Below are 27,256 nucleotides of genomic sequence, written 5' to 3' on the forward strand. Positions count from 1 at the left end.
TTGAACTAGTGCCTTAAGGTAGCCCAGCCCCCAGGTAGGTATTTGAAAACTAGTTTGCTAACTAAGCAAGAATGTATACTGTTTCGATGGTTGAGCCTGAATTGTAAATAGGTCTAAAGTTGGGCGTGTTTTGAAGGCGAGATAAAAAAGCAAGTAGGCTTTTTAGCTTTTGAACCTTTTCAGCACCTTTGTTGAATCGATAAAAAAGTAAAACAACCCAAAAGGCTGAAGGCCTTCACAGAGAGAGAGAGAGAGAGAGAGAGAGAGAGAGAGAGGCCGAAATATCTTTGGACTTGGAGGGAGGGTCATTCGTTGCTTTGGTTGCTGTTTGTGGGCATTGAACAGAATGACATCCCTTGGGCTCTGGCTGCCCGTAACAACAGCACCTTCCTCCTCCTCCACAATCAAGTCCCACTCCCTCGTCTCCGAAGTCCCCTGCTCCTTCAGAACCTTGGTTGGTGGCCCCAGAAGGGAGGTGAGGAGGACAATCAGGCACTCGCACTCCGCCGGATTCAATTCCACACATACTGTAGGTACTCTCGAGATGGGATTTTTTCCCGCTTCTTGCTTGTCACTTCCTTTTCTTTGTTGCGTTTTTTTTGTTCCCGTTGTTGGCAAAAAGTATGCTTCATGCCTAGATTAGCCTTTTCTCTGTGCATGTTCTGCTGATTTGCGTTGTGGGTTTTCTTTCTCTATATTCGCTGCATGACGTGATCTTTTTTTTTCCTTATTTGTTGATGAATCGACAACTATGGCAAAGTTACGATGCCCCAACATCTTATTCACCTTTTTTGGGTATTTGAAGCCATGAGACTTGATTGGTTTGCTTCATATGTGTAGATTCATGTACCCCATACATCTAAATAAGATTTATCATGTTTTGCCTTTGATTACTTGTTTTCTCGTATCTAGTGACCCAACAAAGATGCTAAGGGCGATGGATGGTACCTCGGTGTGCTTGGCCCCCATGGGCATGCTCTGTTGTGTAGGTTTCACCTTTTAATGCTCAAAACATGAGAAAATAGTGGGCCTTTACAAAGAAAGAAGAAAAAAGATTGAAATGAGAACAACAATCGGGTTTTTAAATCACAAAACCCTGTCAACACGTCCTCTTAGTCTGATGATACTTGATCCTATCATATCAGTTTCTCTACCTAAAATAATACTCTCAAAATCCTATATTCCAACTACTAGGGAACAGTTATTGTATTTTTTTTCGTATATATAAAAAGTTTTCAGCAGATCTGCTATTCTAATGCAATTCCTGTCTGCTGTATTGGTTCCCTTATATTATAAAACTAATAGACTTTCAAATCTTATATTTGAATTACTAAAAATAAAAGTAAAATTTGTAGTGCTTGTACGAAATAGAACTTCGGTATGTACGAGAGAAAACTGTGCATACTTCTGCATGAAAGAAGACATTCGTAAATGTGTGTTTCAACGTTCATAATGTTCAAACTTCAAAGAGGGTCATACTCTTTTTTTTTTTTTGGTTTCTTGCCACCTGTTTTTTTAGCATCATGTCATCACCTACTTTTTTTGCGGATATGATCTGCTGTCGCATCTGCAACGTTTAAGGTAACATATGTCACTAAATAACTTCTTTTTTACATATGTAAGTCATTGCCATCAAGGTTTCAAAAGAAAAAAAGAAAAAAAGAAAAAAAGAAAAAAAGAGAACATGGATGAGAAAAAAAATGAGAGAATAAGAATATGTAAATTCCTTAGTGCATTTTATGATAATAACCATACTCACAAATATTGGTATCGTCTATATCTTGTCAAGGCTATTTATCGCGATATTATAGGTTTGGTGATAAATTTCAGGGCTTAATTTTTTTTTAAAAATATATAAAAATAACAAAAATAACAAAAATAAATAAGAAAATATCATATTTAGATAATAAAATACATATATAATAAAAAACTAAGTAAAAAATGCAAAATAAAAAAGAAAGACACATTTAAGAGATAGAAAATAAATAAAACAGTAAAGATAATTGATAGTATTGCGAATCTGCGATATTAAAAAGCATGATAATTTGCTATATAATCAAATTGGTGATATTTTCAAAATATCACAATATTTTACCTATAGTATCGTTCGCTGAAAATACAGCGATAATATTGATATATTTTGAAATATGACCGATATCTGTGACAAAGTTAATAACAGTATTTGACAAACTTTTTAGTAGAAAAAGTGGGATAAAATAAGCAGTTTAAGATATAGCTCACTTTCAATTATTCGGATTTATTTTATAATTTTTACTGATTTTTCATTTATGGTTTTGGTTTTTCTCAATAACTGGTGGATTTCCATCATGATATTTCCTTTTTCTTATTATATGATATACTATGTCGCAGGGACTCTGCGAACTGGGTGCCGCACCCGCGTCGTGCGCGTGCGGGTGCAGCACCCGGTGCGGTCAACCTGACCCTGGGTGCGGTCAACGCACCCTGGGTCATTTATGTCCAACTTTTGGACTTTATATATATATATATATATAATCATTTATAAAATGGTTACCTTCCCAAGGAGATGAAATTAGATTGATGAGGTTCTTCACAAAGGATCATGCTAGTTGCTTCAGGTGTAAAAGTTCATTGTAATTATATATGCTTTTTGCTTAAACCTATGCATTATGTACTTTTTACTTTAAATAATGATGTAACTCATATTCTACTGTCCATATCCAAAATATGTGTTTTGTATTTTAGTCATTAAGGACAGGCAATGGGTTAGTGTCATTTAGAAAAGTTGTCTATGGAATAATTCTACTTGTACATTGTAAAACAGTAAAAAGAAAGAATGGATGAGAAATAGCTTGGAAGCAAAAGGACTTGCTAGTAGTACCAACTTGCAGCTTGTGTGTGGTTCTCCTATAGATGAGTGGCTGCAGGTGTTAGTGATCTGAAAGATACGAGCTCTTCATACAACAGAGGAGATGAAACAAAACAGCTAAATGTGATAGTGTGACAAGATCATGTATGTTATCTGTGATCAATTCTCTATGTACTTGTTTATTACGAAAGAGTGCAAGTTTTTAATAGTGTGAACAGTTCTTGTTTTAGGTGCTACATTAGCCTATGTTAAACGAAAGGGCTAACTGTGATAGTGTAACAATGTTGCGTGTGTTATGTGTTGAAGAGTTGTTTTGTTTCCTTTTGCAATGTGAAATATTTTTATTACCGAATATTTAATGAAGTGAATCGTGTATGCTCATGTTTATTGCAAAAGTATGCAAGTTTATGAATGATTCATTGTATTTTTGGTTGTCCACTTTTAATTTACTCCGGGGCCTATGCTTTTTATGTAATGGTATAGTGGGTCTCAGGATGCTGGAGGAGAGTTCAAATTTTGGATGTTAATGGAAGGGAAAGAGAGGATGGTGGAGCAAGGATGTTTGGATCTGATGAAGAAGTCACTCCTCAAGTACCAACCCAGCTCCAATCAGTTGTTGAAGGTTCTGGTGCAGTCCTTGTATCAGAAATGAAGCCAATTCCTGACCTTGATTACTTGCAGGTAATATTTCATGGAATACTATAGTCAAGTGATCTTATGGTTAGAAGTTCTAACATTTGGGATGAAATAACTCACCGTTATTACCATGGTTACTGGTTTCTCGTTTTGGGTCATGTCCTGGAAATATTGTACTATGGACGTCCAACAGATGTGCATGCCATGATCTCTGTGTGGCTTCCTAACTTGGAACACATGATCTAGGTCTTTAACCCTCCTGATGAATGGGGCTGTGAGTACCACAAATTTGTTATCAATAAGTAATATCTCATTGCTCATGCATTTCTAGGTAAATATGACCATATCATGGTTCATCTCTCTATAACATACTTTGAGCCAATAAATTTAAGTAATAAAGTATGATTTTAAATAAGGATAAAATGGTTGGTCCAGATTGCACCAAGATCTTTTTCACATTCAAATTAGATTAAATTTAAAAGCATGAGTTGTCATACCCGAACCAGGTAAACTCATCCATTAGGTCCAATCTACTTGAAAATGCGTGGGTAGGTCAATATGGTATGCGTATCCATGTCAGTTGCCACAAGTTGTCTCATTTTTTTCATGGGTGCACATTCATGTTATTTTGTAATATATATAATGGAATATCCTAATTCAGGGTTCTAGTACAGGTATCCGTTTTATTTAATTTGGTTTCTGCATGAACTCGACTAAAAGTCTACTCAGACCAAGTAGAGACACAGTAGCTTAAGCCTTAAACCTTAACTGAGGGGTCCTGGGTTTAAATCTAAGCTGGGGATGTCTCCTAGCTTGGAAAGCAGCAAAAGTGCAACTTGGCTTCATCTTAGGCTGCTAAGTTGAGGTCACTTGAGCCTCTGTGTCACCAAGTCATGCAATTTGCCTCCGTGTTGGGCTGCTAAGTCCAGGTTACTTGTGCATACTGTACCCTATTTTACAAAGTTGTAATTTTGCAATTTCGTATATTAAAATTTGCAGTCTTCTGAAGTGGATCAGTTCATGTGTGAATTACTGAAGTCTTCTGAAGTGGATCGTCATGTTTAGTTAGAGACCTATCTGGGTTGAAAATGTGGCGGATTCCAATGTGAGCAACTTATTGGAGTTTATGCGAGCAGCTCGAGTCACCTTAGCCCTTGTATCTGGGATCCAGGTTGGCTAAGTTGGTTTATCTGATCCCACATAAACGTTCTCAGATTTTTGAACAGTCATTACTTTTGGTGTTTATCAGTCCTAAATACCTAGTGCTTGCTTTATCTTAAGACCATCTTAGCTTTTATGTCATTTTTCCCAATGTAACCAGTTTAATGCTTGGAGTCCCAACATTCACTCAGTAAATTTGGTCATTGTGAAGGGATTCTTTTCCACCCTGGTGCATTTTATCATAAAATTACTTGTTTATCTTAGGAAAGTATAATGCATATTTTCTTCATAAAGTAGCATATGATGGTTATCTTGCTCTTTTATGGATTTCTCTTATACTCAATTTCAAACATTATAGGAACTGTTAGCCATTCAGCAGCAAGGACCGAGAGCAATTGGCTTTTTTGGGACAAGAAATATGGGTTTCATGCATCAACAGCTTATTGAGATTTTGAGCTATGCAATGGTTATAACTGTATGATGTTTAAACTCTATATTTTCACTATTTTTTCTGAATTCTTTGCATTTTGCATGTGTCCCTAAAAATGTGATTGTTCAATCCAGAAAAATCACATATTTACTTCAGGGGCATCGGGGACTAATGCAGCAGTCATCAGAGGTGCACTAAGAGCAGAGAAGCCAGAGCTACTAACTGTAATCTTGCCACAAAGTCTGAAGATGCAACCACCAGAGAGCCAGGAGTTGCTGTCTAAGGTATGTATTGACAATGTATCATTCAGATCTATCCAAACGGGGATCAGGTGCAATCACATTGCATCCAAAATATGTGCCACTGCACCTGGCCACCCTCCATCTGCTGTTGGGCCCCACAGCTGACAGGCTGTATCCCAAAGATGGAGGGCGGCCAGGTGTGGTAGCACACATTTTTTGTGCAATGTGATTGCACCTGATCCATCCCCGTTCTATCCTATGCACACCAAAGCCACATAGTTTTTTGTTGTATAACATCCATTCTAGAATATTATGATAGGTTGTTTACTGTGAGATTGTTCATGCATGTCCTAGATGCTAGAATTGTTCAAGTGCCTTCACTTATGAGTTGATTCAGCTAATATTGAGGACTAATCCCTTGAACTATAGTCTATAGAGTACTAGTTGTGAGAATTCGATTAAAGATGTGTATAAGAAATAAGAATGGTAATAGAGCATGGGAAAGAACGACGGTCCACATGGGTTAACCATGCTCCACCATTGTATTTTCATGTATGTCTGCAATTTCAAATGAATATTTTAAGAACCACTTTTTAGCAGTGCAGTGAAAACATAAAAATAAAATGAGATACTGAGAAAGATATAACCAGATGTTGAAGTACTTTTCGGTTCTATACTTTGGGTACGCTCTGCAATCCAGTGACTATTCTGTAATCTGTATGATGGGTCTTTGGCACACAGATGCAGAGAGAGCTTAAGTGTATTTGACTGTTAATTTCACTACATTAGTTTTTGGCCATGCCGTAAAGTCATAAAATCAGTGAGCTTGGTGTCAGGTGACCAGGCAGTTCTCTCACTTCCTACTGGTTTCACACCTGCAACTGAAAATCTCTAGGATTTCTGATGCTCCAAACCTTGGGATTTGAAAACCAATGTTTCTATTTTGACTTGCACCAGATTGGTTGGAAAACCATCGCTAGCACTGCCTATCAAAGGCAGTTTCTGGTCCAACAACAGAAACACTCTACCACATCTTTATGTGTATGTGTGTTGCTTGGAACATTGGATTTGGAATTTGGCTTCTGAAACTGTTGCACTGTTGGGTTTGTGGCTACGTAAGTTGCCTAAAATTAAGTTGACTTATTTGTCAATGTCTAAGGTCAGCAAATTGCATCTAATTCAAATTGGTGTCAGGTGACCAGGCAGTTCTCTCACTTCCTACTGGTTTCACACCTGCAACTGAAAATGTCTAGTATTTCTGATGCTCCAAACCTTGGGATTTGAAAACCAATGTTTCTACTTTGACTTGCACCAGATTGGTTGGAAAACCATCGCTAGCACTGCCTATTGTAGAAGGATAGATGAGATGCGCAGAACCCTAGGTAGAGAGAGAGAGAGAGAGAGAGAGAGAGAGAGAGAGAGAGAGAGAGAGAGAGAGAGACGGCTGCACAATAAGAGAACTCGTTTTAACATGATTAGGGCTAATCTCTACGTTAAATAGAGAGAGGCCAAAAAGAGTAATTACACATAAGTCTCTCATTAAACTAAAAATTCAAATAACCTCTAGTCTAGGAAAAACTTAAACATAAAACCTTTTAATCTCAAACACTCCCCCTCAAGCTGGAGCATAGATATCAATCATGCTCAGCTTGTTACAACATTTTGAGAAATTTGGTCTAGCAAGAGGTTTTGTAAACATATCTGCAACTTGGTCCTCCGACTTTAGATATTTGGTAGTGATATGACCAGCTTGAACTATATCTCTTACATAGTGGCAATCAACCTCAATGTGCTTTGTTCTCTCATGAAAGACAGGATTGTTCGATATATATGTGGCAGTCTTGTTATCACACATCATGGTCATAGGAGAAAAAACCTTCACCTGAAGGTCATGAAGAACAGTACGAACCCACATCAATTCAGCAGCTGTTTGGGCCATAGCCCTATATTCTGATTCTGCACTCGATCTAGAGACCACATTTTGCTTCTTACTTCTCCATGAAATCAGGTTGTCTCCTAGAAACACACAAAATCCTGTGGTAGATTTTCTATCTACTACAGATCCTGCATAGTCAGCATCAGAATAGGCCACTATCTCCAGAGTTCCACCTTTCCTGAACAATAACCCTTTTCCAGGAGAAGATTTTAAATACCTGAGAATCATTATAGCTGCATTCCAGTGTACCTCAGTTGGTTTGTCCATAAACTGACTAACTTTGCTTACTGCTAAAGAAATATCCGGCCTAGTCACAGTTACATACAGTAGCTTCCCTACTAGTGAGCGATAACTTTTGCTATCAACCGGTTTTGACCCTACTTCAAACAATTGAACTTTATGGTCCATGGGAATATTTGCTGGTTTAGATTCCAACATTCCTGTTTCCTTTAATAAGTCAAGAACATACTTTCGTTGAGACAAAACCATTCCTTCACGGCTCCTGGCAACTTCTATACCCAGAAAATATCTAAGTGAACCAAGGTCTTTTGTAACAAAGTGTTTTTGAAGATGAGCCTTTGTGGCTTCAATATCTTTCACATCGTCTCCTGTAAGAATGATGTCATCCACATATACCACCATAACAACTATGCCTGAGTTAGTTTTCTTGATAAATAGTGTATGATCTGCCGCTGACCTGTTGAAGCCAAAGCGTGACATCACTTCAAATAGCTTTTGAAACCATGCACGCGGACTTTGTTTCAAGCCATAAATCGCCTTTCTCAATCTACACACCTTCTGACACTCCCCCTCAACCTCGAATCCTGGAGATTGTTGCATGTAAACTGTCTCAGATAGATCCCCATATAGAAATGCATTTTTCACATTTAATTGACATAAGCTCCAACCATGATGAACAACTACTGAGAGAACAAGACGGATGGTGCCCATCCGGGCAACAAGAGAAAAGGTTTCAAAGAAATCAATACCATATGTCTGAGTATATCCTTTTGCTACTAATCTGGCCTTGTACCTTTCAATAGAACCATCCGATTTGTACTTTATTGTATATACCCATTTGCATCCAACAATGTCAGCATCTACTGGGGAATCAACTAGATCCCATGTATGCTGAGACACTAAAGCATCCATTTCTTCTTGCATAGCCAGCTTCCAGCGGTTATCTAGCTCTGCCTATTGATAGTTCAGAGGAATCGTTTCAGCAGATAAGGCTGAAATAAAAGTTTTCATTTGATTTCCAATTCTGACAACGGAGACAAAATGAGATATGGGATATAAGGTACATTGTCGTGTCCCCTTGCGTAGAGCGATAGGCCTGTTATCATCATCATGAAGATCACGATTGTCAGTAGTACTTACCTCAGGAGAAGAAGATGATGGAGGCACTGGCGGAGGTGGAGCTCTACGCATATATACCAATGGAGGATTATTAAATCGTGAAGAGGATGAAGTTTGGTTCAGTAATGAGGGCACAAATTCCAAAGGAAAAGGAGGTATAGGTAATGGAAATGAGTCAGCTGGATCAACCTGCAGCGGGGAACTGGTACTAGAGAAATATGGAGTGGACTCCAAGAAAGATACATCCACACTGACATACTCTCGGCGAGAAATAGGATCATAACATCGATATCCCTTTTGATTTTTTGGATAACCTATAAATATGCATTTTGTAGCTTGAACAAATAATTTATCACGGTCAGGGCCAAGTTTGTGAACAAAACAAACACATCCAAATATTTTTGGTGAGAAAGAGAAGAGTGGGGCATTAGGTTTTAGGATATGTAATGAAATTTGATCACCCACAGAAGATGAAGGCATGCGGTTGATCAGATAACAAGCAGTGGTAATCGCATCACCCCAGTATAACGCAAGAACATTGGATTGAATCATAATGGTCCGTGCAACATCAAGCAGGTGCCGATGTTTTCGCTCAGCCACCCCATTTTGTTGAGATGAATAGGCACAGGAAGTTTGGGGTTGAATGCCATGATCTTGGTAAAATTATAACAGAACTTTTGATTTAAACTCAAGAGCATTATCAGTGCGAACAATCTTGACAATAGATTCAAACTGAGTTTTTATTTCAAGAATTAAGGATTTGATAATACTTGGAACTTCAGATCGTTCTTTTATTAAAAACACCCATGACAACTTAGAGAAATCATAAAAAACAACAAGATAATATCGACACTGAGTCCTAGTAGGAATCTTACTAGGACCCCATACATTTGCATGAAGAAGTTCAAAAACTTTATGACTAGACTGACTCTGACTCGAAGGGAACGGACTTCGATGATGCTTGCCCAGTTGACATGCTTCACACTGAAATGATGTAGTGGAAGGAATTTGAGGAAAGACAGAGCGAAGCTTTGACAATGAAGGATGACCAAGACGACGATGCCACTGAACAGGACTAGATGAGTGTTCCACTGCAGCATGAACATTACCCACTGGATAATGTAGGTAGTAGACTCTATTTTCTTCATAGCCTCCACCAATCTTCTTCCCCGTCAGCAAATCCTGAAAATGACAACTCATCAGATCAAATATTACTCTACAGTTTTGTTCTTTTGTAAGGCAACTAACAGAGAGTAAACTTTGAGGAAAGTGTGGAGCATGAAGAACATTTTTCAACTGTAAAGAGGAGGATATAGAAATATTTCCCTGACCAACAACCGGGGAGGAACTCCCATCGGCTAATGAGACTCCTCGATGAGCAGTAATATCCTTTAGATATGAAAAAACAAGCGAATTTCCACACAAGTGTCTGGATGCACCAGAGTCAATAATCCACTTACTGTCAGTCAAATGAAGATGATTTTCTGTTGAGTAAGCAACACCAGCTACAGGAGGGGTGGAACTCAAAGGGCGAAGAGCTATCAACTCATCATATTCAGCACGACTGAGGGTGATACTGTCACTTGCAGAGATATTATCATGTACATTTGTTGCCTCGAGAGCAGTAACATTTGCTTTAGGAGCATATGACTTTGATGAAGAAGAGGTTGGCCGACCATGCTTATCCCAACAACGATCTTCTAAATGTCAAGATTTTTCACAGAATGTACATTGAAGCTTTCCTCTGCCTCCCATATCTCGTTCATATCTCGTCCTCTGATATTCTGAATATTTTCACGCCCATAACCAGATGAGACAACTAGAGCAGATGACTGGGTCACAGGTTGAGATTGTGGAAGAGAGATCACAAGTCTACTCAGACGATTGTATGCATCAGCAAGAGTAGGTACATCTGAGCCAGTCAACATTTGGACTTTTGCAACAGAGAATTCTGAAGATAAGCCTGTAAGAAACCGAACAACCATAGTCTGTTCTTGATGATCCTTTTGCTTCGAACAACAAAGAGGCCTGTGAGCATTGAGTCTTTCAAACGCAGCTTTGACAGATGCATAGTACTGGGCCAAGGTCTGATCTCCCTACTGTAAATTATATATCTCCTGTTTGACTTGCAGGACACGACTCACATTAGTCTCTTGTGAGTACGTATCTCGAAGATTGTCCCGCATCTGTTTGGCTGTATTATAGTAAATTAAACCATCTGCAATATGGGGTTCGACACTATTCATGATCCATGACATAACTGTCATTATCTTAATCCCAAGTAACGTATTTTCCCACCTTTTCATTGGGTTCGTCTTCCAACAAAATATGTTTTCTACGATGTCCAGACACCGACATCATAAAACAACTGGACCACCTGGCATAGTTAGTTTCATTCAACCTTACAGAAGAGCCGTACGAGAAGGGATTGGCAAAAGCCTTATACTCCCCAATATGTTCAATTTTGGAATCACATTTCGAAGTTTCACCCATACTGAATATTTAATTCAATTCCAACTAAAAAAAATCATATTCACTCACTTGAACAACAAGTTTTATAATCCCAGCAGCCACACCAAAGATAAAATCTTGACAGACTTCAAGCGACACAGAAAATAGCGTGTGTTACAATCACGCATCAGCCAGAAACGACGACCAACAACTATACTCAACACATAATCCCACGACAGTCATTAAAAAACTTCCACATAAACAGGATATTTTTCAACACAGCAGAGAATCACGCCTGCTGCTTCCACAACAGAACGACAGTCATTAAAAACTTCCACACAAACAGGATAATTTTCAACACAGCAGAGAATCACACCTGCTGCTTCCATGACAGAAACACAACTGATACTAACATGCTTCTTTCACAGCATGAAAAAAAAATCATGACACAACAGGGAATCACGACTGCTGATATCATATTGACAACTGCTGTAAATCACGACAGTTGCTGCTCCCAGACATATAAAGCACGACAGCCAAAAAAGAATTTCATTTCTTCAGGGCACGATTAAAAACCAAGACTATATCTCGATCACAAACAACAGCACATGAAATGAGATTGCCGCTGCTCCCAAACACAAAAATCACGGCAGCTGTTTCCAGGAAGAATTCCACAACTCAAGGGCTCAAGGGTTACGACTGCCAGACCTGAAGACATGCATCCACCGTGTCCCCTAGATCTGATGACTGATCTGGGTCATGACCATAGTCAGACACCAGATCTGTTATCAGATCTTACGCAAAAAAAAATACACACCTGGTTCCAACTGTTTTTTTTTTCTTCGTTGGTGTAGATCAATCACGCTCCCGAGATCAGTGGCTCTGATACCATGTAGAAGGATAGATGAGATGCGCAGAACCCTAGGTAGAGAGAGAGAGAGAGAGAGAGAGAGAGAGAGAGAGAGAGAGAGAGAGAGAGAGAGAGAGAGAGACGGCTGCACAATAAGAGAACTCGTTTTAACATGATTAGGGCTAATCTCTATGTTAAATAGAGAGAGGCCAAAAAGAGAAATTACACATAAGTCCCTCATTAAACTAAAAATTCAAATAACCTCTAGTCTAGGAAAAACTTAAACATAAAACCTTTTAATCTCAACACCTATCAAAGACAGTTTCTGGTCCAACAACAGAAACACTCTACCACATCTTTATGTGTATGTGTGTTGCTTGGAACATTGGAATTTGGCTTCTGAAACTGTTGCGCTGTTGGGTTTGTGGCTACGTAAGTTGCCTAAAAGGAAGTTGACTTATTTATCAATGTCTAAGGTCAGCAAATTGCATCTAATTCAAATTGTCATTGGTCATGCTTATTTAAACTTGGTCAAAGTAAGTGCACCTTTGATGACGTGGTACTGGTTTTGGGTCAATGGATGCCAGAAATTTCCATCTTTCTTTAGCAAAACTAGCAAAGTTTAACGGCCCATCCATATGGTCGGGCCCTAGACAAGTCATGTTTACATAAATTTTGTTATGGCAATAACATAAATCAGGACATTAAATATAGTTACCATGTTAAAAAGTAAAAAAATACCTACCATAGTTCAAAAAGTTGAAAAAGAGCACCATCTGAAATAATAGGTAGAAAGTAAAATAAGTATCATTTTAAAGAGAGAGAGAGAGAGAGAGAGAGAGAGAGAGAGAGAGAGAGAGAGATTTTAGATAAAAGAGTGGTTTATGAAGATAACTTAAAATGAAAGTTTATCATCAGTTTCCTCATGTTAGTATCTCTATTAAGAGAGAGAGAAAGAGAGATAGGTTTATGAAGATAATTTAAGAAAGAGAGAGATAGGTTACATCAGTTTCCTCATTTTAGTATGGCTATTGAGAGAGAGAGAGAGAGAGAGAGAGAGAGAGAGAGAGAGAGAGAGAGAGAGAGAGAGAGAGATGACACTTTCTTTTTGGACAACTATGTACACATGTACAAATTACCACAAATTTTTAGTTACATTCTCAAACTACATGGCATAAATGTCATAAAGCATCTAATTTTTTGGCACTTATTACCCTCATTTTTGCTTTTATAAGTAGTAATCCTTCTTACTCATTTGAACTACAGGGAGCTTGAGATCCCAATAAATAGAGTTTATCTGCCTTATCTCTTATGGGATTCTTTTCATGGCATGATGCATTTCCAAGATGGATGGAAATTGTTCAATGCCATAAAAATTGTATTGGAGGGCATATGGAAGGGTCTAATATATGGGCGTGTCGTGCCGTATTGTGAGATATATCACCCAAAGAATTAAAAAAATCCAAGAAACTTATAGAGAATAGAAAAACATGCATGATGCATTATTACCTAGTGGCTTTTAGTCTACTTGGCTTGATTTTGTTTGCTTATCTCAAATTTTAGTTAGACGAATTAAGCATATTTTCTCATATACACCTAACACACGGTGTCCCCTTAATGTTATTGAGTACAAAATTTGAATGTAATGCAAATGATTCTTAAGAACTTTAGTTGGACCAATGTTCTTAGCTTGCACCAGTTAAAAATCACCTACAGCGTTAAGAAGCTAGCTTGTTCCTAGGGTTCTCTAGAAGAAGAGGTGGTTGCTTGCATAGTTGGCTCAACCACTGTCTTAGGTAAAAACCATTTGGAGTCTGACTTTTGACTTGTCGTGACTTGGGAAGTCAACTCGGATGACTCGGTTGATTCAAGATTTTTTATTTGTTATATATATTAAAAAAATAAATTTGGAACTTTAGATGGATTTTTTTCATTTTTTATTTTCCAATATATATGTGAAAAACAGCTATACTCCCAACCACCTCAAAGATGGTATAAAAAGCTGTCACATGGATACGGCTGTGGGTATGGGGATACAGCCTTTTTTTTTTTTTGAAATTCCCAATATGACTTGTATATAAAGGGATATGGGACAGCAGTCAATATGACAGAGATAGAAAGTATACCTAGTTTTTGAAAAAAAATGCGACTTACGGTGGGGGTAAGGCATGTAAGAGCAGCAGGTTTGAGTGATGTATAGGACAATGAGCATATAGCGCTACAACCAATCACAACAATTTTCACGTTATGCAAGTGGCAATGGCACCTTGCCATTAAGGTGATAACAAAATATGAATTTCAGATCCACATCATCTTCAGATCTTGCAATCAATTTATTTGACTGCACTACCACACATTGTTGATCTAATAAACTCATCTTGCTTCTGTTAAAAAACCAATGGACTGAGTACATCATCCATGTCTAATATAGACTGGTTTCTCAAAAACGTGTAGAACTAATTAAAACTGATGACCGAGAGTTCAAGTAATGGCAATCCGCACATTATGGAACATGAGAGAAAGAGAGAAACAATGAAACTACTGGTGATGGCCATAATGCATCATTATTGAATATGGTGATGGCATAAAGGCATTTCAGATAATGATTGCACATCTTTATAAGTCAAATTTATTGAGATTTGAAGTCCCTTTGCATCCCTACTCAGGTGTGGCAGGCCACTTTGATGAAGTGGAGGTACAAGTACAACGAGTATCGCAAACCCTTACTCGTTTGGGTTCTCGATCAAACAGAGTTTCCCAGTAACTGGTTTAAACTGGAGTTGTCAGTCTAGGAAGTGGGAGTGGGAAGCGATTTGGGAGACTTAGAAGTGAACCGGGAATCGTCTTGAAAGTGAACCAAGATTCGAAGGGGGAACGAATAAGGAAACGACCTAGGATTCGAGTGAGAAGTGAAAGGGAAGCGTATAAGAATCAAAAGGGAAGCGGAAATGTAATTATGTTTTTTCTGATTTACCAAAATATAAGATTTATGTTATCATTGACAAAATAAACCATGAGTAGATAACATTAAAGCTGATATATTAATCTCAAAACTCAATCATATATGCAAGTGCAACCATTTAATAAATAACTTGAGAGTGATCGCACATGCACACAGAAAAAAACAACCAGGCCAAATAATAAGCAAATATTCCCAAGCATGCTAAAATTAAGACGAATTTAAAAGGTGCATGTCAGCTCCGTATAGTTGCCAAACACAAATACAATTACTTTGGAAGAGAAGGGTTTGGAAAATACCCTAAAATCCATATCCAAGAGAGAGACATAGAAAGAGTGTGAGACAGAGAGAGCGAGAAGGAGAAAGGGTGTGTGTGTGTGAGAGAGAGAGAGAGAGAGAGAGAGAGAGAGAGAGAGAGAGAGAGAGAGAGAGAGAGAGAGGGCATACCTGAAGGCCCTGAAGAAGTCCATGGTCACGGAGGTTGTCGGAGCCCACTGAAAGTTGTCGGAGGTCGCCAAAAGCTGCTAGAGACAATCGTTGCAAGTGGAGAATAAGAGAGAGTCAAAAACCTATTGGACTTTCCCTTTTTATAAGGGATAATGACCATTATACCCTTAAGAAAAAGGGTATTTTACTATTCTTTTATTTTTTTGGTAAAAAAAACTTGAGGCTAAACATGGAATCTCGCTTCCCATTATTGGGAAGCTCGCTTCCTTATTTAGGGGAAGCACACTTTCCTATTTAGGAGAAGCACGCTTTCCAAATTTAAAGGCCACTTCCCTTGACGTTTCAGAAGCATGACATTTTGTGCTTCTGAAGCGCGTCTCGGGGAAGCGTGCTTCCCCACTCCTTGTAACACTTCTGGTAATAGTGGTTTGAACTGGTGAATTGACCAATCATGGTTGCTTGTTCAAATTTTCTGTACTTTGTTTGCAATCATCTTTTGAAGTCTTGGTGAACAATTCAACGAACTCAACCAGCTCAAATGTTTTAGTCCAATGTTCGTTCTAGTGGTCTTCCATGCCAGTGATGAGCTTACCTGAGGCCATCAGTACTTGCGTCTAGTTTGGACTGATCATGTCAGTATCTTGCAGTGACCAACTTAATAATTTTCTGAAGCATGGTGTTGTCTTTTCAATAATAGATTAGCAAGTCTACCTTCTGCCGTTTCTAGTTTAGATGTCAAATGCTGTCTGAATGACTTTGATGCACTGTAAACCTAATCTTCTGTTGCAACTGTAAGTTTTCTCCAAAATCAATGATCAGGAAACTGCAGAGAGGAAAGAGAATGAGGCTGCAACTAATCACGTTTTTCCATAATGGAAAAATCATGATCTCTTCCTTTAATATATGAAACAAAACCTAATACATGGTCTTTTACAAGTAACCCTAATAAGTTACAAGTATTTACAAGTATGTCCAATATATGCGGGACATGTTACACAAAAGTAGTTTGGATCCGAATCCGGATCCAAACTTAAATACAAATACAAATGCCCGATATCTGCCCTGTCTAATGGTCCCCTTCAAGTTGTGCATGATTTTGAATCATGGACAACTTGCTCTTTAGGAACCAAAAAATGACACTTTGTGAGTCCCTTAGTAAACAAATCAGTCACTTGGTCTTCTGTTCTAACATAATGAGGCTCAATCTCTTTTTCCTCAATCTTCTGTTCCTGATAAAATGCTGATCAATCTCAATGTGTTTGGTCTTGCTGTGATGAATAGAATTAAGAGATATTTGAATAATACTTTGGTTGTCACAAAGGAGAAAACAACTAGCAATCGGCTCCTTTAACTCTGTTAACAAATGTCTAGTCCATGTTACTTCTGCCGTAGCAGCAACCATCGCCTTATATTCGGCTTCCGTGCTAGATCTAGCCACTGCCTTCTGTTTTCTACTACTCCAGAAAACAAGATTGGCACCAATGAAAACCCCGTATCCTTAAACTGACTTTCGATCATCAGGATCTCCGGCCCAGTCTGCATCTGAATAAGCAATGATGTCATAAGCAGTACTTATGGATCTGCTTTTAGTGTATAAAAGTCCATCTCTAACAGTACTCTTCAAGTATCTCAGTATCCTTTTTACTGCATCCATGTGTCCCGTTCTTGGCTCATGCATGAATTGAGAAACTCGATTGATTGAATATGTGATATCAGGCCTGGTAAATGTGAGATATTGAAGCATCCCCACTAAACTCCGATATTTTGGTGGGATCATGATACAAGTCTCCGTCTTGCGTACTTAATTTCTGGTTAAGCACACTAGGAGTTGCAAGAGGTTTAGAGTCCTTCATTCCAGCCTTTTTAACAGATCCAGGGTGTATTTATGTTGGGTCAAAGTAAGTTTATTTTCTTGATTATCCACCTCTACTCCAAGAAAGTACCGAAGATTTCCAAGGTCCTTCATTTTGAATCTTTGGCTCAGAAGATCTTTAGTCTCTTGGACATAGTTCTCACTACTTCCTGTAATAATTATATCATTGACATATATCATTACCTCGATGAATAAAAAGAGAATGATCCAATTGCGATTAATAAAAGCCATGTCTTTGAATTTCTAGGGAGAAACTCTCAAACCAAGATCGAGACGCTTGTTTCAGGCCATAGAGTGCTCAATTTAATCTGCAGACATACTCCTTTGAATCTCCTTCTGTATATTCTGGCGGTTGTTCCATGTATACTTCTTCCTTCAAATCTCCATGAAGAAAAGCATTCTTCACATCTAGTTGGCTTATTCTCCAACCATAATCTACAGCCAATGAAAGAACAATGCGAATTGTGCCCGTTTTCACGACTAAACTAAAGGTTTCATCATAATCCTGTCCAAATTCTTAGGTGAATCCCTTTGCTACGAGACGAGCTTTGTATCGCTCAACACTCCCATCCGGTTTGTATTTGATCTTGTAACCCCATCGCGACCCAACAACATTCTTATCTGAAGGTCGAGGAACAACTGTCCATGTTTGCATTGGTATAAAGCTTCCATCTCTTCATTCATGGCTTGAATCCATTTCTCGGAGTTAATAGCTTGATGAAAATGTCTAGGCTCAGTCTCTTTCTCAATCTGTGACAAAAATAACTGAAAATCCATGGTGAAATTCAAATAACTAACCCACCTTTCAATAGGATGCCAGGCTCTTTCTGATCGTCTGATCGGGAGTGACACTGTATTAGAAACTGGAGAAGTAGTGGTGTCATTGGGCGAATAAGACGTAAGAGCTTCTTGTTCAATATCTTTCGGGGTCAAAAGGGACCTTTCTCTTCTCCTATAAACTTGCCCAACAAACTTATTAATCTCTAGAGGATTGTCTATTTCAAGTTCCTATTTTCTACTGTTTCCATCTTGACAGGATATCTCTTGAGCACAGGAGAAAGAGCACTCATTGCTTGTTTCAGGGAAAAGCTCTGCACTAAGCCATGGATCATAGAAAAGCGCATTCATATTGGTTTAGGCAGAAACATATTCTCCATTTCCAAAATCATTTTCATCAAAAACTACATTTCTAGATATCTTGATTCGCCTGCTGTCAGGATGACAACATCATAACATCTGTACCCTTTATGGTGATATGCATATCCAACAAATCTGCACTTTGATGCCTTAGCTTGAAACTTATTTCGCAGAGAAGAGTCAATATGAACATAACACATGCAGCCAAAATTTTTTAGTTCATCATAATTAGAATGCTTCCCAAATAAAACGAAATAAGGTGATTTATTTTCTAAAATCTTCATGGGCAGGCGATTAATAATGTGAACAACAGAATGAAAAGCCTCTGTCCAGAATCCTATGGGAACACGACTTCTGTGCATCATGCTCATAGCGCTCTCCACAATGTGACAGTGTTTACGATTTATTCCACTGTCTTGGAGGTAATTGATAAATTCCCTAGAGGAGTATCCACCCCCCCCCCCCACCATCACATTGAAAATGTAAAATATTACAAGAAAAATGAGTTTTAATAAACGCATGAAAACAACAGAAAATAGAGAAGACTTCCGATTTATTCTTCATGAAGTATATCTAGGTGAAATGAGAGAAATTATCAATAAAAATAACATAATATCTGCTGCCAGAATTAGAGGAATCAGGGGCCGGTCCTCACACATCAGAACAAACGATTTCAAAAGGCCTTGAAGCTCTCATTTATTGAATGTAAATGAAGAACATGACTCTTACACAGTTGATAACTGGAACATATTTTATCATCTGATCTAGGAATCAAGCTAAATTCAGGAATAAGCCCATTAGATATCAGTCGTTCAACAAAGACTTGACCACAATGACCAAGACGAGAATGCCAAAAATCAGGCTTATTACATTTATTTGAAGATTGCAAACTAAACACACGAATACTCTTTGACGACATAGACTGAGGAGACTTCAAGGTAGGTCAGACACAAGTAGAAGGATCCTCCTGAAAGACATACATATTTCCTCGGCGTTCCCCTCTAGCGAACGCTTTTTTCGTTTGTAGATCCTTGACATAAACAAAAGACGGAGTAAATTCAACGTAAGAATTGATATGATCAATAAGCTTAGAAACAGAAACCATATTTTTCTTAATATCTGGGGCATGAAGGACATTGGAAAAATGAAGTGGGGATTTAGACAAGGGAATAGAGACATTTCCAATGTGAGTGATAGGATGGTGTGACCCATCTTTAGTGACGATGTTACTTTTTCCAAAATAGGGGGTTAAAGTAGAGAATTTACCCGCATTACCTGTGACATGAGTAGCTGCCCCTGAATCAATGTACCACACTCCTTTATCATAGCGCTTCAGATCAAGTTCAGACAACGTGGCCAAGAGAAGCTCTTTCACATCTCCACCAAACTTTGAAGGGTTCTCTTTTCGTCCTGACGAGCTCTCACCCTTTTGGAACTTTCCTTTGTTCTGTGGATTGTGCCAACAATTGGCTTTGATGTGACCTTGCTTGTTACAGAGATAACATGTGGGTACATTTTTCACATTATAAATAGGTGTAACATTCAGAGTAGGAAGTAACCCACGCCCCCCCTGGAGTACCACGTTCTCGTCCTTTGCCGCTTCCAAAATTACTATCCCCACGTTCTTGACCAAAAGAAATGCCAGTAGCAATAACCTGTCCACCAGTCTCATGTGACATCCCCTTCAAAGTCATCTCATATTGAAGTAGTTTTGTTTGCGAGTCCTCAAATGATGGTAAGTCGGATAGACATAGCAGTGAAGTCGAAAATACATGAAATTCCGGTCCTTCAAGTTTGCCTGACTTTGTCTTTATCTGTCACTTCATACCCTACAATGGCTAGTTGATCACTGATGCTCTTAACCTTGTTCAAGTATTCCATGACGGACATGGAGCCCTTAGTCAGGAGTTGAAATTCACGCTGAAGAAAAGAAATTCTAGCCTCTGATATCTGAGAAGTATGTCTTTACCAGCCTGTCCCACAATTCCTTTGCTGAACACTCGTCTGTAATTCCCACCAATACTTCTTGAGAGATAGTAGAAATAATAAAAGCAACTGCAGCTTAATCACGCTTCATCCAAATCTCGTATTGGGGATTTGGAATTTGTTGTATAAAATCAGCCTCATTTCCATCCTTAGTTTCTTGTATGATAAATTCTGGAGGAGCTGAAATTGATCCATTTAGATGTCCAGAGAGACCTTGGCTTTTAATGAATGGAAGAATTTGTCTTTTCCAGATCAAAAAATTAGAATTGGTAAGTTTTTCAGAAATGAGTTGGCCAAGGAAATTAGATGAGAGAAATGAATGAGAAGAAGAATCCATGACTTAAATTTTTTTTTTTGGCGTGTGCAATCAGTATATAAAATTGTCACGGATCAAGCTGCAACAAATAAGACTCATCTCCTTTTTTTTTAAAGGAGAAAGCTCGAGTATTCAACGTGAATGTGAAAAGTCAGATATGATACACAGATCTAATTTGATTGCATCAAGGAAGTGACAAATACGAAGATTTTTTTTATATGTGAGATTGCATACAACAGTAATGAATATGAAGAGTAACAGGTGAAACCGAGACTGCAGACTGATTCTAACCAATCGTCAGATTTAATGCACAGATCTGGGAAATACCGTGAGGTGTCAGATCTGTCACACAGATCCGATGAACAACGAGAATGAGTTTGACGCAAAACTGAAAAGGAATATCGTGAAACTGGTTTGGGTAAAAAAGAACTCTACCCAAATCAGTTTGACACAAATCTGATACCAAAAATGTCGTGAAACTGATTTGGGAATAAAAAGGGTTGTCGTGAAACTGATTTGACGCAAACCCAAATCAGTTTCAGGAAAAGAGGAAGATCTGAACCTGATTTGACGCAAACCAGATGGCTGAAAAATACTAGTCAGACGTTTGATCTGTGTATCAGATCTGAATGGAAAATGTCAGACGTCAGATCTGATCTGTGTATCAGATCTGAATGAAAAGATTAATAAGAACGAGAATCTAGAGAAGAAGAAATAGAAAACAGAATATTAAAGATGAGGTGCAGAATGAAAAAACGCAGAACAGTAGAAGATTAGAGAGGAGATAGAAAAGAGAATAAGATCTCTTAGAGACACACCTGCTAACTTTCAGCCTTCGGATCAGACTTGTTCTGATACCGTGTAAGTTTTCTCCAAAATTAATGACCAGGAAACTGCAGAGAGGAAAGAGAATGAGGCTGCAACTAATCACATTTTTCCATAATGAAAAAATCGTGATCTCTTCCTTTTAATATCTGAAACAAAACCTAATACATGGTCTTTTACAAGTAACCCTAATAAGTTACAAGTATGTCCAATATATGCTGGACATGTTACACAAAAGTAGTTTGGATCCAGATCCGGATCCAAACTTAAATACAAATACAAATACAAATGCCCGATATCTGCCCTGTCTAACAGCAACATCAGTAGAAAACCTGAGCGTGCTCATATCTATCTAAAGACTGGTATGGTATATTTAAGATATTCAACTCATCTATCATGGAATTTTCTTTCACCTAACAGGTGAGGTTTTGAGCCCCAGTTCATTGATGCTGCATTGAAAGCTCCAGGTTGTCTTGGCTGTGTGTCAGCCTGAAATCATTCATTGATTGTAGAATATTTGTCTCTTTTAACCGATTTTCTATTTTTGTATGAGTTTGAGGAGCAACTGAACTTGAGATATATCTCCAAGTCAACTGGGCTGCTTTTTCAAACTTCTTGCAATCAATTGCTTGCCTAATAAGTTTGTGTTGTTTTTAATAAAACTTGCTATCTCATCCTTGGAAATCATTATTAATCTACTAAATGTGCATTGTTTTTTATGCCTTGAACTGATTATGGTGCCTAATCATCAATTCCTCTGTCCTCACCTCCTTTTTGTTATTTTTCAGGTCAACAATGTGATCGAGAAACCGCAAAATGATCATTTACCTTTGATTGAAGCTAGCCGGTTAGAAATCTCCCTCTGGCATTCTCATCCAGTTTCTGGTTTTTGACAGTTGCTGCATTCTGCACATATGTTGTAGGGGTGCACACGAGCCTATCCAAATCCGATCCCTGCATGATTGAGCTTGGCTTGATGGGCTTGGAACTAGTTCAGGCTCTGCTTGAGATTGTTATGAACTTCAAAAATGATGTTCAAGCTCGGCTCAGCTTGTTTGACTTAAAGTCAGGCAGAAAAGGATCATCTGATGAGCCCCCTTTTTGGTGTGTCCGCAAGAGAGAGAGAGAGAGAGAGAGAGAGAGAGAGAGAGAGAGAGAGGCAGTGATGGACAGATGCTGATAGAGTTCTTTTTTAATAAAAGGTCTCCCTAACATGATTAAAATCTGGGCCATTGATTTAAATAAAATCAATGGTCCAGATTAAACACTAATATAAGCTTTAAAGTTTGCCCTGATGGGACACTGATTTAAATAAAATCAATGGCCAAGATTAATGCTAATATATATCTATATATATATATATATATATATATATATATATATATATATATATATATATATATAGAGAGAGAGAGAGAGAGAGAGAGAGAGAGAGAGAGAGAGAGAGAGAGAGAGAGAGAGAGAGAGAGAGAGAGACCCATATCTTCGAATGGGTTTCTCTTCGAACGCACACGTCGCTTTTTTTCAAAAACGGAACTTTTAGCAGTAATGAAAACCCAAAAGCGCATACAAAAATGATGAGGCGTCACCCTTAGTTGTCAAAAGCTGCGCTTAGGCCGCCTAGACTGTCTAGGCACAGGGGCCACTGCCTAGGCTTATGGGTCTAGGCGGTAGGGCCCTGTTTTTTACCTAGGCTGTTCATGCCTAAGCCGCAAGGACACAGTTGTCATGTTTTTTTAATTTTTTTTCTTCTTTTCTTCTTCCTCCCAACCCAAAAGCTTCTTTTTTTATTCTCTCATTTTCTTTTGTTTTTCTTTTCTTCTTCCTCCCGACCCAAAAGCTTCTTTTTTTATTCTCTCATTTTCTTTTGTTTTTCTTTTTTACCTTATTTTTTTCTTCTTCTTCCTTTCACCCCTCCGCTTAGTTGTCAAGGGCGGAGCCTAGGTGCCACCTAGGCAGCCTGGCCGAGGTAGTCTCTCGGTCAGATGCATAGTTGCACACATATTGAAATTGGATGATTAAAGAGTCGATTCTTATAAAATCAAGCATGTAGATAAAACACATTTTGGATGATTAAAGAGTCGATTCTTATAAAATCAAGCATGTAGACAAAACACCTGTACAGTCAGATTTAAGGAAAACATGGAAAAAAACAGTGAGATGGAGGTTAGCAGATACCACCTTCTCATATATATATATATATATATATATATATATATATATATATATATATATGGGGAGAGGGGAGGGGGGAGGGAGACAATGAGTAATGAGTAGATCCTAAACTGTCTTCGAAGGACAAAAGTATCATGTGTTTGCTTATCAGTGTGAAAATAGTGAGTAGGGTATTTCTTTGGGACATAGTTTGTATTTTGGTAATTGATTTATTTTTTTTGTATATAAAATTTTTATTGTTTCTTTCTTGTTCTTATCTTTTAGGCGCATTTTAGTCTTTGTAATGTCTCCTTGTAATGTAAGCCCAATAAAGAGGGTATACTCTCTTTTCTATCTTTTTGTTTAATGAAATAAGACAATTTAGAGTTTTGTCCTCCACTGTAGTGTGTGTTTGTGCTTCCTTCATATTGCAGCCAATGAAAGATGATATCAGAGTTAACAAAGATCATAGATTTGAGGCTTGTGTGAAGGAAGATAGTGGAAGTTGCTATAGTAATGCTGCTATCTGCTGTTGGTAAAGCATTTGAAAACAAGATTTTAGAGGCAAGTTTCATTTGAGTTAGAGTTGTCTAGAGGAAGTTATGATTTTAATTTTTTTTTAAACTAAAGTTCCCAGTCGAGGAAGCGGGAAGCGAGGCACTTCTAGAATTTTAGGAAGCGAACCAAGAAGCGCCTCAGAAGTGAGAAAAGAAACGAATCAGAATCGAACGAGAAACGAAGAGGGAAACAACCTAAGATTCCAGTGGAAAGCGAATAGGAATTGAGCTTTCTCGATATTCAGATAATTTTTTTTTTATTAAAAGATAAAACTGTCTAAGCCCCCCCCAAAAAAGAAACTCACTTCCCGATATTGGGAGGCGAGTGAAAAGCGAGCTTCTCATTATTGGGAAGCTTCCCAATTAAAATGGTGGATTTCCCGCACGTTTCAAAAGCACCGCGTTTCACGCTTCCGAAACGCGTACGATTCACACTCGCATCATGATACGAGTGTGTATCGTATCGCAAAACCAAAAAGTAACGATACGGTTTGATACTTACAGCATTGCTATAGATATCTTTTCCTGGTAGAAAACATATATGAGATTAGACACCTTTCATGTTTAGATATGCTTTTAGAGCCGTAAAAAAAAACAATGGCTAATATTGCACCAAAAACTTTATGAAATAGAAATCTGGGTTTCTCGTTAAATCGATTCGACCCAAACTGTGGTTTTCATTGAATAAGCAATGATGAACATATCTACATGTTTAGATTAAGGAAAAAGCACATGCAACTATGTTTTTAGGATTGTTTATCACATAAATTGTTTGGGATTTTATATATATATATATATATATATATATATATATATATATATATATATATATATATATATATATATTTGCTACTGTTGCTATTACCTACAAATGCCTCTTTTTTATTTTTTTCATTTGTTGGTTGTTTTTCATAAACTAACCTTATGGATATGATCTACATGTTTCACTTAGTGGGAATAGACTCTTGAATCGTCCTATTAAGACATGTAGGTAGGATTTAATCGATGACCTACAATGTGCAATACCTTCCTGGGTCATAAAAACATGTTTTTTCATCAAAAAAACATGATCCGAAAGCTGGTTTCCACTATTTTGAACATGTTGAATCCATCCATGAGGTTGGATTGGATCAAAACAACCTGTGCATGAGAGATCCAGAGGCGTTTGTACGTAATGGCTTCGTTACAAAAACATTACCACATATATATATATATATATATATATATATATATATATATATATATATATATATATATATATATATATATGAACTAAGATTTGCTGCAGTCGTTTGTTGGTGCAAACGACCTATCCGAGGATGCGGTACTCCTTTATTTGTTTTTTTTCTCACATCTGACACCTAGATGGATCTACATGTTTTGTTTAGTGGCAACCAGCTTTTGGATTGCCGGAATCCGACCTATATACAGGTTTCCGTCAATCCAAAAATCGACAGCAGGCCTTATCTGGTTTTGCCTGATCCAAGTAGGCCTGAAGCCACGTGCATTAGGTATGGGCCCAGCTTGCTGATGCTTGTTTATTTTGTGTGGCGAACCAAATTACACTTAGTGTATGGTAACATATTTATGTAATCTTTCATGTTGAAGCATTGATGCATTGGCAAGCATTGATGCATATACATACGCATACTTCTAAGTTTCCTTTATGTGCAAATAGCCATGTGCAAAAGATCCTTAGGTGACTTTTTTTTTTATGCGAACAGGACATGTAACATGGACATTCTATATTTATGCAATTCAATTATGCAGTTCATGTATGCATTTATCAATTATGCATACATGCTTGTTTATTTTGCCTTAGTGAACCAAATTACACTTCGTGTACGGTGACATTTATGTAATCTTACATGTACAGTTGATGCACTAGTAAGGGTTGATACTTATGCATATACATCTAAGTTTCATTTATGTGCACATAGCCATGAGCGAAAGATCCTCTTGAGGTGACTTTTTTTTGTGAACAGGCTATGTAACATGGACATTCTATCACATATACAGCAAGTCATTTGCTTTGCCTTCCATGACAGCAAGCTTCTTATGGAAACATGTCAAGAAGCAAAAAGTCTTCGAAAGATAGTTACCTTGTTTTACCTGGATTAGTTCAACGACAGACATAAGAATACAAGGACAGGAAGTACCGGAAATCCTCTTGTAAAAATGCTGATGTTTTTTCTGGTTTAGCCATTGCTCTGCTCGAGGCTGCTTGAATCATGTGAGTGCTGTTATAATCCCATTCTTTTGTCATTGTACACTTGAAATTTATATTGCTTAATAAAGCTGCCCTTTTGTTTCTGGCATTCCGGGTTCATCATCTACATGACCATCTATTTACTTATCCAGAGAAATTTGTTGCTTGAGAGTGGCATGGCACTTGGGCAAGTGCCTTGTATTGTGTCTAACTACAAGAAGGATGTGTGGAGCCTGAACAACTTGAATGTTATCTGATTTGTGAATCTTGGTTTCTTGTTTAAACTCATGCGGTGGTCGTATTCCTTGTGTGTCTAGTTGCTATACACGAAAAAGAGATGTAAGATATCAAAGCTGCAAGGTTCAAGCACTTTCTCTTTCTGTTGCAGCATTTTCAATCTTCTCTAATTGAGCCAAGCGTTGAATCATGCAAATGGTGTAAGATGCCATCTCATGCACATGCTTAGTGAGCTCCAGCCCCATCTTGATCCAATTTTTGTGCAGAAGCGTACTGCCCAAGCTTCACATGAATACGTTGCGATGTGGTGGACAACCACTGTTGCTTCCTGAACTGTGTATGCTCATTTCAAACTCTTGATTGTTTTGTATGCTTGCCGATATATGTTGAATGTTTCATCTTCTAACCACCCTTTGGAAATGTGGCAATTCCAATTGACTCCCAAAGGATGAGGGCAACGATCTGGTAGACTGGGAAGGGAGATATTAAGACTTTTTAAGTAGTGAGTGCTAGTGTTTCAGTTTTCAGGCTGGCACATGCGCTCTCTCTGTTGAATCCAAGTTGTTGGACCTGTGACTTGGGATCGTTAAATTCTGCCTTGCAACTCGGTTGTTGAAACTGTAGAGGAAAACGAAGTTTGATT

General features: G+C 38.0%; 1 protein-coding gene across 4 annotated transcripts; it reads left to right on the forward strand.

Annotated features, from left to right (window-relative positions):
* The first annotated feature begins 229 nt into the window (after positions 1-229).
* On the forward strand, positions 230-27,256 carry LOC149829852 (uncharacterized). 4 transcript variants are annotated; one of them, XR_016433756.1, is made up of 7 exons: positions 264-533; positions 3,342-3,529; positions 5,004-5,120; positions 5,210-5,359; positions 22,245-22,303; positions 26,153-26,400; positions 26,765-27,256. XR_016433756.1 is itself a non-coding variant. In XM_090016121.1 (6 exons), exons 1-6 carry the CDS (start codon positions 347-349, stop codon positions 26,286-26,288), a joined length of 837 nt encoding a protein of 278 aa, XP_089872247.1. In that variant the 5' UTR covers positions 230-346; the 3' UTR covers positions 26,289-26,485. The 4 variants fall into 4 exon arrangements, 2 of the variants coding, with proteins under 2 accessions (XP_089872247.1, XP_089872246.1); XR_016433755.1 differs by having other exon boundaries at positions 265-529; positions 3,332-3,529; XM_090016121.1 differs by lacking the exon at positions 26,765-27,256 and having other exon boundaries at positions 230-533; positions 26,153-26,485.

Source organism: Nuphar pumila, chromosome 8 (assembly GCF_984573655.1).
Source record: "Nuphar pumila chromosome 8, dmNupPumi1.hap1.1, whole genome shotgun sequence".
Classification (NCBI taxonomy): Eukaryota; Viridiplantae; Streptophyta; class Magnoliopsida; order Nymphaeales; family Nymphaeaceae; genus Nuphar; species Nuphar pumila.

What these genes read in the sequence shown, in the direction of transcription:
- LOC149829852 (XM_090016120.1), top strand. Translation starts at nt 347, where the DNA reads ATGACATCCCTTGGGCTCTGGCTGCCCGTAACAACAGCACCTTCCTCC. An exon ending in GCTATGCAATGGTTATAACT is followed by an intron (nt 5,121 to 5,209) that starts GTATGATGTTTA and finishes TGTTCAATCCAG; the next exon opens with AAAAATCACATATTTACTTC. An exon ending in GCCAGGAGTTGCTGTCTAAG is followed by an intron (nt 5,360 to 22,244) that starts GTATGTATTGAC and finishes GTTATTTTTCAG; the next exon opens with GTCAACAATGTGATCGAGAA.